The sequence below is a fragment of the Grammomys surdaster genome, unplaced genomic scaffold (genome assembly GCF_004785775.1).
Source record: "Grammomys surdaster isolate TR1022 unplaced genomic scaffold, NIH_TR_1.0 130, whole genome shotgun sequence".
Taxonomy (NCBI): Eukaryota; Metazoa; Chordata; class Mammalia; order Rodentia; family Muridae; genus Grammomys; species Grammomys surdaster.
The window spans coordinates 2,258,352-2,273,163 of NW_021604588.1; the positions used below are offsets into that span (position 1 = coordinate 2,258,352).

The following is a 14,812-nucleotide window of genomic DNA, read 5'->3' on the forward strand; positions in this document are numbered from 1 at the left end:
TGCTGACACCTGTTTTGTTAATGGGAAGGCAAAGGTGCTTCTGCAAACAGCAGTCTGAATAGCCATTCCTGTTCTCGCTTTTCAAATTTATCCTGGACTGGTAGTAAGAGGATAGCCTTGAGCAAAACCTTTTTGTTCAGCATCTCAGTGATCCCTTATCTGTAAGACCCAGAACTGGACTGAGGTAATTTCTAAGTTCTCTTCATCTTAGGAAGCATTCTGATGATTTTATGACACATGCATTACATAAAGAAAAACTGGGACCTTTCTTTCAAAGATACAATTTAAAACTTGTTAATTAGGAAGGAGAAAGTATTTAACTCACCTAGGGCTGCTCACCTGCATTCTGAACCAAAGGGGACCCCTGGGACTTTAAAAGGAAATTGTGACAGAAGAGCAGTGCCCCCAGAACATAGCATTTCTGATGCTTGAACAGTGATCATCAAGTGGGAAATGGGACCACAAGAAGTAATGACCTTCAGCGTTCTTAGAATACAAAGTGAAACCCAACTCTAAAGCATATTTTCAAGACAAAGTGGCCCAGGGGGTCCTATCAGAAGGCAATCATGCATCACCATCTTCTCAGCCTGATCTGGTAGCATTCCTTAAAGTTCCTTAGGTTCCTTAGGTTTATACCGGCTGCCCTTCAACTGTCAGTTTAAAAATACCACTGCAGCAGAAGCCAACATGGTAACAAGCACTCTTCTCTCTACCACAGGTGCAGGTGGCCATTCAGCTGGGGAACAGGCCCTGAATACATTTCAGGACTTCAGCACAGTCATGAGAAACTATGAGATGCGGTACAGCACATCTCCCGCTGATGCCTCACAGACCTTCCCACTAGCTAAAGGCGGCTGAGAGTGAACGCATGAACCACAGGCACCTAGGGACTCCACAGTAAAGAGAAGAATAAGAATCAAAACAAAGGAAGCAGAGTGGAGTCAGGAGGCTGAATTCTGAGTTGTATATGATTGTGTTTTGTGTATGTGTACAGATTTGTATGGGTGTATGGGTGTGTGTGTGTGTGTGTGTGTGTACATGCATGTGAAGGCTAGAGGACAACCATGTGTCATTCTTTAAACACCATCTAACTTTTTAAAAAGTGTTTTTCATTGACATGGAATTTATTGGTTGGCCAGTGGGACCCAAGAATCCACTGACTCTGTCTCCCCACTACTGAGATCACAAACACACATTACCTTGCCTGGCCTTGCTCACATGTGTGTATATAGATATGTTTGCCTGTGTGAGTGCGTATGGAAGCCAGAGGGTGATGCAGAGATACCTTTCCTTTATTGCTCTCTACCTTATTATGTTTGAGACATGTCTCTTCCCAAACCTGAAGCTTGCTGCTTCAGCTAGTGTGAATAAGAATGGCCTCCACGGTGAGTTCCAGGACAGCCAAGGCTACACAGAGAAACCCTGTCTCGAAAAAGCCAAAAAAAAAAAAAAAAAAAAGAATGGCCTCCACGGGCTCCCGTATTTGAACACTTAGTCATCAGGGAGGAATACCATGCAAAAGGATGATAGGACTAGGAGTTGCAGGCACAGGTGTGTGGTCGTGTTAGAGGACATGTGCCACAGAGGGTGGGCTGTGAGGTTTCAGGAGCCCATGCCAGTACCTCCTCTCTCCTCTCTGTCCCTGCTTGTAGACCAGGATGTAGCATGGTACTTCCCGAGAACCATGCCTGCTCGCCAAGCTCTCTGCCAAGATGATCATGAACTAAGCCTCTGAAACTGCAAGCAAGCCCCTAACTTTATTAGCACTGCCTTGGTCATGGTATCTCTTCACTGCAATTGTTTGTTGCCTATAAAAATCAATTTACTTCTCAAATGTATACAAGTATAATGGGAAAAAAATTACTTGTATAATATACTAAAAAATAAGTGTCATATTTTGTGTGTGTGTATGTCTGTCTCTCTCTGTGATAGAGATAGAGATAGAGATAGAGATAGAGATAGAGATAGAGAGAGAGAGAGAGAGAGAGAGAGAGAGAGAGAGAGACTGGCTTCAAACTCAGAGATCTGATCTGACTCCCAAGTGCTGGGATTAAAGGTGTGCACCACTATGCCCAGCCAAACCATGGACTTAAATTAACATACTATTATTGGCTCATCAATTGGATAATTGAACAACATTAGTAGCTTAGGATAATTGGAGGGAAAGGTAGTTAACGGAACTTATTTAGTATTCATCCTTAAATAAACCTGTAACTGCTCAAAAAATAGAAACCAAACACAATGAGAATCTTCATGAATCAATGCTTCAGCACTGACAGGGACTCCCCCATCTGAAGTCCACTCTAACTCTATCTCCTCATCTTTGGATATCCAGTTTTCAGTTGTACTTTCGGTGGAGGGGCAACAAATTGTTTATTTTCTACTCGGTTCATTTTGTACCTCTAATACTTGCCACACTGAAGTTATTTAGTATACTAGAAATCAATAGCCAGGCATAGAAGCTCAGGCCTGCATGATGCAGGAGGATGACCAAGTTGAGACTAGCCTGGGTTATATAGTGAAACTGTCTTAAAACAAACAACCCAGCAAACAAAGCCCAGGAGAAATCAACATTAGCTCTGTTCAAAAGGTCAGTTGTTTGTTTGCACCTTACTGAAATGGCCCAGGCTGCTCTCCAATTTGTAACAATTCTTTTGTCAAACCTTCCTGAGTGCAGATGACAGGTCTGACTGAACCACCATATCTGGCTTTTAAAAAGACCTAAAGGAATCAAGACAAGTTCCCAGAGATTTCTTCCAAAGAATCCCTGAACCTTCAGAACCAGACAGACTTTGGAAATGTTTCGGTCTAGCTATGTCATTTTACTGAGAAGAACAGCAAAGAAGATGCTCTTCTATGAACCCCAAGTAGACTGAATCAGCAACAGCAAGTACACCTTCTAAGATGAAGACTCACCGCTTAGGTTTGAAGACAACTTTCTGTCCTCCTTCAAGAATCAGTAAAGCTTTTAGCTGTGTCCCTTTATAGCCCACGTCAGCTTTAATGATTTTCTTAGTGGCCATGGCATGCATGATTGCTCCCAGCTCTGGTGTCTCTTCAGGGTACACTTCCCGGGGCACCACCCACTGGGCTGCAATCTCCCAAGGAGACTGCAGGGTGTGGTCCAACTTGGGCACCAGCTCCACCCGCAAGCCAGTCATCATTCGGTGAAAAGCCCTCTGGTCCTCTCGGTTGGCAGCTGACGTATCTAAATTGTCTATCAGGAAAACTTTGGTGAAGATAAGAATGACGAGGAGTATTGCTAACAGCACAACTCGCTGCTTTAGCTTCATGCTGGCCTCTCTCTCTTCCTTCTCCTCGACCGACCCACGTCCTTGCTGGCTTATCACGGAACGGTGGTGACGATTAGCAAGGGGATTCCATGATTACAGATATCTTCACTGCGGCGCCTCCACAATTCCTGTAGGCCAAAGTACAGAGGACGATTTGATCAGGACTTCCAGCCTTCTGCCTTTACATGTTGCAGGCCTCTAATACGTCACTTACCCTTCAGTGACTCATTGTTAATACTGAGCTGGAGAAGGCAGGCCCACTAACTGAAGACAGTGTGGGAAAGACCTCAGAAGGAAGAACTGGGTAATCAGAAAATTATAAGAAACACATTCCCATTTTAATTAGGATGGAGGGGTGGTCATCTAGGAGCCATTTGTCTGCTATATATATTTCCAAAAAATTTATAAAAATACAGGGAGAAAAAAATAAAAGCAAAACACTGAGCTAAGCTTAAGTTTTACTGTTCAAGATCCATAAGTGAATCCTTGTTATGTCTAGTTATTTCCCACTTCCTTCCTACGTAAGTTTTCTGATACCTTGTGCAATAGGAACTCCCAAGAATAACAAAGGTCCAGGAGAGAGGCATAACTCCTTTTTTTTTTTTTTTTTTTTTTTTTTTAAAGATTTATTTATTTATTATATATGAATACACTGTAGCTGTCTTCAGACACACCAGAAGAGGGCATCAGATCTCATTACAGATGGTTGTGAGCCACCATGTGGTTGCTGGGATTTGAACTCAGGACCTCTGGAAGTGCAGTCAGTGCTCTTAACCACTGAGCCATCTCTCCAGCCCCCCATAACTCCTTTTTAAATGTAAATACCCAGCAGTCAGACTATGGCTATGGGCATGTGATTAAGTACAACACTCGAACTTGGACACTTACCCTCCTTAATCAGACCTCCACTAATTATTTTTCCCGGTAAAGTATAGATAATCAAATCTGGATGAAACCATTTCCTTTACTAAGCCATCTGGCTGTTAACAGACTATAGCAGACAGCTCACAAAATCTACCAGTTAATGCCTTGAATGGGGAGGCAAACAGCAAGGATGCTAATGCCATGGACTAAAATGAGTGTTACTTCCAGGGTGCACTCACCACACTCTGGGCAAGTCTCGAGACAGAAGGGTCAAAGCACACACTTCCGTTTTATTTGTATACTGAGAGTTTGCTTTTCCCCTCCACTGGGATTTGCTTTTAAGACTGGATCTCATGTAGTCCAAGGCTGAACTCATGAGCTTCCTGCTAACATGGAACAAGCACTGTGATAAACATGGGCTGCACTGCCCAGCTCCACAAGGCCATTGTAATGTGCACAAGCTCATTCTGCTATATGCCTACAGATGGTACTATACAGCAACGGAACAAAATAAATGACAAGAAGATAACAGGGTGCTGCTTCGTTCTACAATTCACTCAACAATCCAAACCATTAATCTAAGAAATAAGACCAACACAAAGAACAGAGCAAACAGTTTTGCTGAGACACTCCTATCTAAATTTGAGGCTTCTTTAACAAATGGAAACAATCCACAAGGAGACTTCTGAGCAAGGCCTGGCCTTGAGGCAGCTGATACGGCATTCACTCTGAAGGACCACCACTCCTTCCTGTTCTCTTCATGAAGGAAGCAGACAGTGAGAGTCAAGTCCCGACCACCCACCACCTGCGTCACCACCATTGCTCACCAGTTAAGCCAGGACAAAAGCTGTGTGACTGCAACTAAAAACGTCATTGTTTTTATCTGGTTATTTTTTAAGTTAGCACACAAAGTAATAGGCTTCATTATGCTAAGTGTAACTTCGATGCTATCGGCTTTGGCATGGCACTCAGTAAAAGCAGTTCCTGCTAATTATGCACACCGCCCGTGTCAGGAGAGTGGATTCAGTATTAGCTCCAGTGATCCTGTTCTTTCTTCATTTGGTCAAGAGTACACATTGCAGGGTGCAGGAATAAAGTAAACAGAAAGGTAGCAGCATCTTTAGCACCTCCAACCAAATAGTCACAGCCGAACACTGAGCAGTTCTGGCTAACGGAGACTGCAAAAGGGGCTTTTCCTTTCTAAAAAATGCACTTTGGAACTGAAGTCTGGCTAATTACCTTTTGATTGTATATATGTAATGGTTATGCATATTTTACGCAGAATAGAGTGTCTTCCCTCATATTATATTAAAAAAAGCATTTAAAGACTTCTTTTTGTTTGTTTTGTTTTGGCTGGCCTTGAACCTGAAGCAATCCTCCCCACTGCAGATATGTACCACCCCATCTGGGCTTGGAACTGTTTTGTTTGTTGTGCTGGGGATCGTACCTGGAGCCTTGTGAATGCTATCCAAATGTTCTACCACTGAGCTGTACACCCCAGCCATGTCTGAAACAGGAAGTTTTAACAGTCCTAAAATTAAGACAAAAAGATTCACATTGAAAATCCAGTTTGTGGGCTGGAGAGATGGCTCAGTGGTTAAGAGCACTGACTGCTCTTCCAGAGGTCCTGAGTTCAATTCCCAGCAACCACATGGTGGCTCACAACCATCCGTAATGGGATCCGATGCCCTCTTCTGGTGTGTCTGAAGACAGCGACAGTGTACTCACACATTAAATAAATAATAAATAAATCTAAAAAAAAAAAAAAAAAGAAAAAAAAGAAAATCCAGTTTGTGCCAGGTGGTGGTGGTGCATGCCTTTAATCCCAGCACTTGGGAGGCAGAGGCAGGCGGATTTCTGAGTTGGAGGCCAGCCTGGTCTACAGAGTGAGTTCCAGAACAGCCAGGGCTATACAGAGAAACCCTGTCTTGAAAAAAACAAAAACAAAAACAAAAAAAAAGAACTAATCAATTCTGCACTAAAAACAATTCATCTATTCAGGTAGAACAGAAATTTACATTAGGAGAATTGAATTAAACTGTTACATTCTCACTATTCATCTTTGAAGAATTATAATGAGAGTAGATGTGGAATAAAGAAGGGAAGTGTGCTTTCATGTTTGAGACTCATGAAACCCATGTGACACAGGGGTCTAAGACTGCGGGGTGGACTAGTCTTCCTTCTTCTTTTGAAAGGAGGAGAGGAATTGTTCAGACAGGGCCTCACTATGTAGCCGGCCCACTGCCATTTTAGACGTGTGGTGGGACTGCAGGAGGTGCCTACATACCTGCCAGGGACTGGCACTGCTCCTTACAGTTCTCTTCCACTTCTATAGCCCCAGGCAGTCACAAGCTCGCTGTAATGTTCAGTTCCACCATCCGACCCTGGAAAGAACAGACTTCTGGGCCTGTGGGCTTCAGTGGAGCCTAACTAGTCCCTCAATCATCCTGAATTCTAAAAATTCCTTAACAGGGCATTAAAGGCTTATTCTAAATCAGCAGTTCTCAACCTGTGGGTTTTGACCCTTTGGGGAGTCAAGCGACCCTTTCATAGGGATCATCTAAGACCATGAGGAAACAGATATTTACAATTCTTAACAGTGGAAAAATTATAGTAGTGAGGTAGCAATGAAAATAACTTCATAAAAAAAATGAAAATAACTTCATGGTTGGAGGTTGCCACACCATGAGGAACCGTATCAAAGGGCCGCAGCTTTGGGAAGGCTGAGGACCACTGCTCTTTGTGGCATTGAGTGAAGTGGCTCTCTCGTTGTCATCTTGGCTCCTAACAAAGAACTTATGGACGCTGGGTCTCGATGTACAGCTGCCCTTTGCTACCACCATTCCTCACCTTCAACACCCTTAAGACAGCCCTTCCTCCTTACCTCCTCTTGTTTAAAGCCCAGTCTTTCTCTCAAGGCCCAGCTCTAAAGGCGTTTCTAGCTCCTTCCTCCCCTGTTAACACCTCCCTCCTTCTGACCAGTGCAGAAGTACATTCTGCCTTACACAGCCTTGCACACAGTTCCGAATTCTCTGCCCAGAATCACAATTCCTTATGAGGATCCCACTCGCCCCTTTATATTTGAGAAAGGGTGCCCAAGACCCAGCTTCTAAGCTGTATTATTATCCTTTTAGATTGAGACAAACAGTCTATTATATACTCTGCAAGCTGGATTTTTAAGATCTTCCACTACAGATGCCAGAAAATAAAAGCAGGCTCACTGGGTATCTTCCGAACGACTCATGAACACCTCCCTGGCACTCCCAGAGAAGCACTGCCCGCCTGCTCTACTTCACGTCCTCACCTCCCGCTGTAAATGCTCACACAGTGCAGCACTGTTCAGCTGCACATGGTCACTTGTTTTCATGGTTGTTATATGCAACAGAGCCCACTTCAAAGAACAAGTAGACTCGAGGTGATAACATACCTCACAAAGTGTCAAATATAAAAGAGGCAGTGCAAGCAGAACATTTGCCAACAGTCTCCACATGACACGCTGGCATAAACTCAGGCACAGCGTTCTGGGAAGCAGACTTTCTTGAGGAGTTATCCTAGGAAGACTTACTGCACTCCCCAGCAGCCATGTGGGGCTTGCCACACAGGCTCATTTTCTTTCATCTTTCACACACACATACACCATAATCCTTCCTGTTGATACATGTCTGGAAGGACAAATCTTTGACTGTAAAGTGATTCAGAGGGAAGGGAACATGGCATCTTAGTATAAAGGCCTCTGTTCAAGAATCTAGTGACGTTGCAAAGAAGATATCTAGAAAAAGGTATTGATGCAGAGGTGTATCAACTGTGCAGTTAAACTTCACATATGTAGGTAGCTAGGAACGTGGAGAACCTCTGGGCCAAGGCTTACTGGGCTGGGGAGGTCCTGTAAGTCACAGCTCCAAGGAGGCTCCAAGCCTCATTACAAGCTGAGCCCGTCTGACTGGGCCTCTGATTTGACAGCTTAAGGCTAATTCCAACTTTTATTCACAGCTATGAAAAGTGAAAGTTTCAGTAAAAGTGAATAGAAATTTCACTTTTTTTTTTGCTAGAATTTCTAGTCAAATCAGGCTCTTCTCACATAAATGGAAGCCCTGTGACTGTAAAATACCACAAAACAAGTAAATATTCAGTTACAAACATTTTGTGCAGATGACTAGGGGATTTGTGGCATAGACTTTTTAAATAGCTAGTATGTGGTCATATTTAAGCATGTTCTCCCATGTCCTCTATCCTGAACAGAAAGTCTTAGGTCCCTTTTTACCAATCAATCTCTTTGGAAAGTATTGGTTTCATCAAAAGTGAAGATTTGGTAAGTTTAAGAAAAAAATAAGATCTTAATGCAAATTTCTTATATTTGGACATTTATTGTGTATGTAAGGGAAACATACCCAAGACATGTATGGAAATCAAAAGACAGGTCCTTGTGGGTTCTGGAGACTAAACTCATGGATCATCAGGCTAAGTGACAAGTACCTTTATCTGTAGAGGCTATACAGATAGCCCAGATCTGAATTTAATTAGGATTTTCTTATGGACTATTTCCATAGATAGACATCAACAGTTCCTCCCACCAAAGGAGGGGGTCTATTTTTTCCTCCACCTGATCTGAGCTGGCTTTGCAGCTTGTTTTGATCAAAAAGCTATACAAGTAACTATCTTCCACTTCTGAGCCTAGGCATAGAGTCATTTCATATTCAGCCCTAATATGGATCTAAAATCTACTTACATACTTTACAACCTTATTTATACAGTGCAATCGAGGCTAACATCACATATTCATAAACTACACACACTCAGCTTATAATACCAAACCTTTGTATTTCAGCCAAAGCCAATAGCAAAACTCCTAACTCCTCAATACAGAGGGAAAAAAACCACTTTTTCCTAATGTACTGACCCTCTGATTTTTAATTGGCATTAACATTACTACAGTAAGTCACATTCTTATTAGCTGTTATAGGTTTACATCCCTTGCCCCTTAGCAATTAAAAAAAAAAATTCACCATAGTCAGTCAATATAACTAAAACAGATGGGAAGCATAGCCCTACATTCTATTTCACACAAAAATCAGAAATACAGCATGCCTTTCACAAGCCTTTCATTCAGAAAACTAGCTGTGTCTTTAAAGATGATGACTCTGTCCTTAAAACTATTTTTTTTATTGTTGTTGTTTTTGTTTTTTTCGAGACAGGGTTTCTCTGCGTAGCCCTGGCTGTCCTGGAATTCACTTTGTAGACCAGGCTGGCCTCGAACTCAGAAATCAGCCTACCTCTGCCTCCCAAGTGGTGGGATTAAAGGCATGTGCCACCACTGCCCGGCTTTAAAACTGTTTAAGGCTTAAAACTTTTAAAACTTAAGTGCTGTAACTTAAAGGTACTGGTATTTTTAAAAAATATCTAATTCCTACAAGTCGAAGTTGGACTATTAGATTTCCCTTCATATTTTCATTTCCTCTTAAACATCCATACACTATCTATAAAATAAGAAGCTTCCACGTGATATCTTTTAACAGTCCCTGTGAAGGACATCAACAAAAAATGGCCACCAGGCTTTATCGAAGCATTAAGGAGACGGCCGAGGTGTGAGACTGAAAAGAAAACAGCAACAAAACACTACTCTTTTAAAAACAAAGAAAATCTTGTAATCTATCCCCTTTAAACCTTAGTTCAAGACAGCCTTCTAACCTTCTCCCTTAAAAAAAAAAAGAAGAAGGAGAAAAAAGATTTTTATCAAGACTTGGCACACAAAAAGAGAGACAGGCATTTTTCAGTGAGCCAGACACTCAGTGGAAAGTGCTTTAAAGGTTCAAGGTGTTTCATTATTCAATTATCAGTATATAACCATCATTTAAGGCTGTGTCATAGAATGTTCTTCATATATGCTTGGGAATATTTCAAATATTTCCCTCTGGTTTTTTTCTTGTTGTTGTTTTTTAAATCAGAATTGCCTTTAGGTGAGAATCACTACAGCTCTCAACAGATACATGAACATCTGCACTGAAAGACCTTACTAGTTTATTTACTTACGTATTTACTCATTTATTGTCTAGACAGAGTCTCGGTATACTGCTACTCATGCTGCTCAGAACTCTTGGGCTCAAACGATCCTCCTACCTGGGGCTTCAGGTGTACAACCAGGCCGACTTGGCACCTTAGTTTCCACCCCTACGTTCCATGGTATGTCAATGTGTCAGGCTTACAAACCACAAGAAGTAACTGTCGGAAACAAGAGAACCTCAAACGCATCTGTGCTGAAAGGATGTCTAGGTGGCTCAAGTGTGATCACTCTTTTAGAGTATGAAGGACCACCCGTGCGCATGAGCATGCGTGCACACGCACATGGTTTTGGCAGCAGACCCTTCTCTTATTGCCCAAGAATAATATATTAATGAATGATATATCAGAACCAGATCTTCGAGTATTACTGACAATGGTTTCTGAAACAAGGTCCAACACTACATCGTCCATGTTATTTTCTTTTTATGCATGTGTGTTTACACATGTAGATGCATGTGTAGGTGTACACGTGTGTGTGTGTACCTGTGAATGTGTGTTGTGTGAGATGTTTGGTGTCAGATGTTCAGTGCCGTCCTCAATCCTTCTCCACTTTATTTACTGAGGCAGAGTCAGTCCCTCACTGAGCCTAGAGCTTACTGGTTCAGCTAGTCTAATTAGTCAGCTGGCCCTGGGATCCTGTCTCAGCCTCTGGAGTGTTGTGATGAAAAGCTGCCACGCGCTCTCGGTTTTTATTTGAGTGCTGGGGATCTGAACTCAGGTCCTCCTGTTTGCATGGCAAGACCCTTACTGAGTCTGCTCTTCAGTCCTATTTTGTCTCCCAGAAGAACTACACAACATAAAATACATATATACAGGGTGTGTATACACACAAGGACTAAGAACAAGAAATGAATTAAAAAGGTCTTTGGGCAACCACAACAGTAGTTACAAAGTTCAGTCATAACGCTGGAGAAGAGTCTATAGATCCTAACAAGCCAATTTAACTATCTTAAATTTGATCTGAGGAAGCAGAGTAACCTCGGTGGCTACTCCACAGAAGGCCAGAAGCTGTACAGCTTTCCCAGCCATGAGAGGCAGACTATTAAAAGCAGATCCAGTAAGAAAAACAGCAAGGGTACACAGCCTACATTTCATAGTCACCTCTAACCCTTGTTTAATTACTGACAGTAATGGATCCGAGTGATACTAAACTTGAGACAAGGATTACACTACACATTTATAAAGAAACAAAGTACACACCATATTGTGAGACTTTTCCTACAAACACATACCTAAAATAAGAATATTTCAGCACTTAATATATTATTTCTCAACATTAGATAAGCAAGGCAAAGGTATGCGGAAACAACACAGTCAACATTTGAGAACACACACTAGTAGACTTCCTTATTCTGCATTCGGCTGTCTTTCTTATGTATTCATAATTTCATATTCATTGGCCTCCTTTTTTTTTTGTTTTTTGGTTTTTTGAGACAGGCCTTGGCCTCCTTTTATAATGTAACTAAATTAACAGACTCCTCCAACATGGCCAGTACTTCCCCACAAAGTACAGACCTCAAACATACCAAAGTACACTGTCTCACCCTGCCCCATTTGACACTCAGCTCTTACTGACACCCAGACTCTCTTTAGGTCTAGAGACAGGCAGAGAATGTCCACATTCTATTCTCTTCCAAGCAGCTCTTGCTGTCGTGTTTACATTGTAAGTTAGTCAGAAGGGAATTTCAGTAGCAAAGGAGGGCTTCTGTTCTGTGGCCCAGGCCCACATTACTGAACTCAGTCACATAGAGGCTCATAGAAGGAAGAGAGGGAGGGATGCACAGGTGCAGGAGAGGCACGTGAAGGAGAAAGAACCTTCCTCTCTCATCTCCACTGTGAGGGACAAGAGGCAGTGAGCACTGAAGCTACTGGAATGGTTATGACCAACAACTCCGTGGTTTTCTATTCATGGTAAAACACTAGCTATCCATCTACTGCTCAGCTAGCCAGTCCAAGTGGCGGGAGGAAGTCTGTGCAGCTCTCCGTAACCAGACCATGGTCAGGCTGTAGGTGGCCGGAACACCATATAATCACAGAACTAAATCCAACAATACCTTTTGCAGACACCCACCTTAATAACACATTTCCAACAGAAATCTGAAACACATTGGTTTTGCCTTTTTTTAAAAAAATTCCTTTTGATTGAAAAATGGGGTCGGGGGAGAATAAAAAGATCTAGTATTTGCACTAGAATATTTACACTTCTTCCACACCATTTTCCACTTATTAATTCAACCAACAATGAATGTACACCTACTATTCACCCTATGAATTACAACTGGAGGGTCCCATGGTAACTGTGCCCTCTACACCAATCCACAAAAGGCATCTGGTGTTTGCTCCCACAGCTCCTTCTGTCCATCACTGTGAGGGATCAGACAGCAGTCTGTACTGTGACAGCCTAGCACTCACCAGGCGTTAAACAGTTAGCAATCTGAAGGCTGAAGTTTCTGACAGTTACAGCACAGGAATGCTGGCAGTCAAAGGGAGCTAATTCATGTCCTAAAAGTAAACAGAAATTTTCATTTAGGAATTGAAAATTCAGAAGAGTTTTTTTTTTTTTTTTTTTTTTAAAAAGAAGCTTTACGGCTATACGAAAAAACTTAAAATCTATACATGGAAATTGAGAGAAATGACAGAAGTTAATAATCATTAACAGCACAAAATCATTCTATGACATAAAAGATTATGAAAAATAAAAATCTGTGATTTGCTTTTTCCAAAGTATACTTTTTTTTCACAATATATTTTAAAAAGCAAGACATGTGCTTTAAAAACAAAATGTACCTATTTTCTCACTAGTTCTAAGGAAACAAAGCAAACCAACCCCATTTCAAAAGGAAAGCTGTAAACTCCAGTTTTCAAGGCAGGGTTTCTCTGTGTAGCCCTAGCTGTCATGGAACTAACTCTGTAGTAGACCAGGCTGCCTGGAACTCAAGAGATCTGCCTGCCTCTGCCTCCCAAAGGCTGGGATTCAAGGTGTGACCTGAGACTTATTTCTTTTTTAAATTATCTTTTCCCTTCATCATTTTAATTTTTGTTCTTTATTATGAGTGAAGCTAGATTTATACACAGTACCTTTATTATTTTCCTCTATTTGTTGGCTTTTGAGGAAGGGTCTTACTATGTAGCCCTTGCTAGCCTAGAACCCAGATATATGCCTGCCTCTGCCTCAGAAACGGTGAGATTAAAGGGGCATACTAATCCCCCCCCAGTCTCCCACCCTGCACTGCTCTCCTTTGATACGCATTTTCTAATGTGAAACGGCATCTTGTTGACAGGTAATGGTTAGTTCTGGGACACAAAGTCCAACATCTTCACAAACTTTAAGAAAGTTATTAATTTAGTACAATAATTTAAAAATTGCCTTAAATTGGTTCAGAGCCTATGCAGATAATTCAGGATCTTTAATACCTGGACTTGTTTCTCAGGACGAGAACATGCAGAAGTGCTTCGCTTGCTCAAAGGGCTTGCATAAATTCAAGGAACAGGAACGGCAAGCACATTGGAATCAATGTGAAACTACAATCCAAGCAATGTAGGCTTGGTTAATGAATGACAATCTCGACTTTACCCGATTACTGGTTGCATTATAAAGCCCTAGACCTCAATAGTGAAAAGATCGCATTATTTCTTTCTTCCAACGGGAGCTATCAAACCTCCAGAGGGAACCTGGCTGAGTAGAGATGACCCTCACACCTGGCTCTAGATCCAAGTGACAGTGTTAAACATATCCTTTTCCCAAATTGTAAACGCCTTACCCATCCTACTGGAGACCTAGTCTTTAAACGAAGTAATTGTATAAGGACCATCCACGCCCTGTTGTTCCCCCTTTTCTTCTTTTTATCGGGAGCCTGACAGATCACTGACTCCTGATTAAAAAGAATGTCTTATCAGACTCCACAATCAAGGACACAGCTTCACAACGTTCACATTCATCATCAAGGCAACGTCTGGGCTCGCTCTTAATCGCTGGGCCATCACACCCGGAAATGAAACTGCCAGCGCAGCCCACTCTGGACAGTCTCAGCTCAAGTTGTGCCCCTTGGCGCTCTGAGCGCACGACCCCAGGACACGGCTGCCCTCTCCAGCCCAGGGCCTGCAGGTCACTCGAGCTCCCCGGCCACCATGCGGGCCCTGTAGGGGCTCAGCGAGCGCGAGCTCCTCGGCCACCAGGCGGGCCGCGTAGGGACCGAGCAAGAGCGCGCTCGCCCGGCCGCCGTAGCCTGACAGGAGGGCGACACCAGGGCCAGGAGCCTCTGGGGACCGTCCTTAGCAACGAGCACCGGTCACCGCAAGGACTCCCGATCGCCCGCAGCCTCGCGGGGACGCCCTTAGCTCCGCATCCGGCCCCTGAGGGAGGTGCCCCGCCCCCCGCCGCCCGCGCTTTCCCGCCCTCCCTCCCGTCGTTCCCGGGCGGGGGTCGCGCGCCCTCTCCAGCCGCGCCGCTCACCTGGCGGGACTGAGACTCACTCCATAGCCGCCCGCGCGGTGCGGTGCGGCGCGGCCCCGGCCGCCCCCGCCGCCTCCGGGGAGGGGCAGCCCCACGCCGCGCTCACCGCCCCCGGCCGCCGCCGCCGCCACTGCGGCTCCCGCCC

At 43.3% G+C, this 14,812-nt stretch overlaps 1 protein-coding gene across 5 annotated transcripts in view; it reads right to left on the reverse strand.

Moving 5' to 3' along the window:
• Window positions 1–14,716, reverse strand: part of Fam20b (FAM20B glycosaminoglycan xylosylkinase) — a 36,318-nt gene extending 21,602 nt beyond the window's left edge. The window contains exons 1-4 of one of the 5 annotated variants that reach the window (XM_028758304.1): window positions 14,668–14,705; window positions 12,627–12,716; window positions 6,445–6,541; window positions 2,917–3,421 (exon numbers count right to left, since the gene is read on the reverse strand). In XM_028758304.1, coding sequence (XP_028614137.1) covers window positions 2,917–3,293 — 377 coding nt within the window. In that variant the 5' untranslated portion in view covers window positions 3,294–3,421; window positions 6,445–6,541; window positions 12,627–12,716; window positions 14,668–14,705. Of the gene's footprint in view, window positions 1–2,916; window positions 3,422–6,444; window positions 6,542–12,626; window positions 12,717–13,975; window positions 14,310–14,667 lie in introns of those variants that run through there. The other 4 variants (XM_028758289.1, XM_028758299.1, XM_028758293.1 and 1 more) reach the window with 4 other exon arrangements.
• Between the last annotated feature and the right edge of the window lie 96 nt (window positions 14,717–14,812).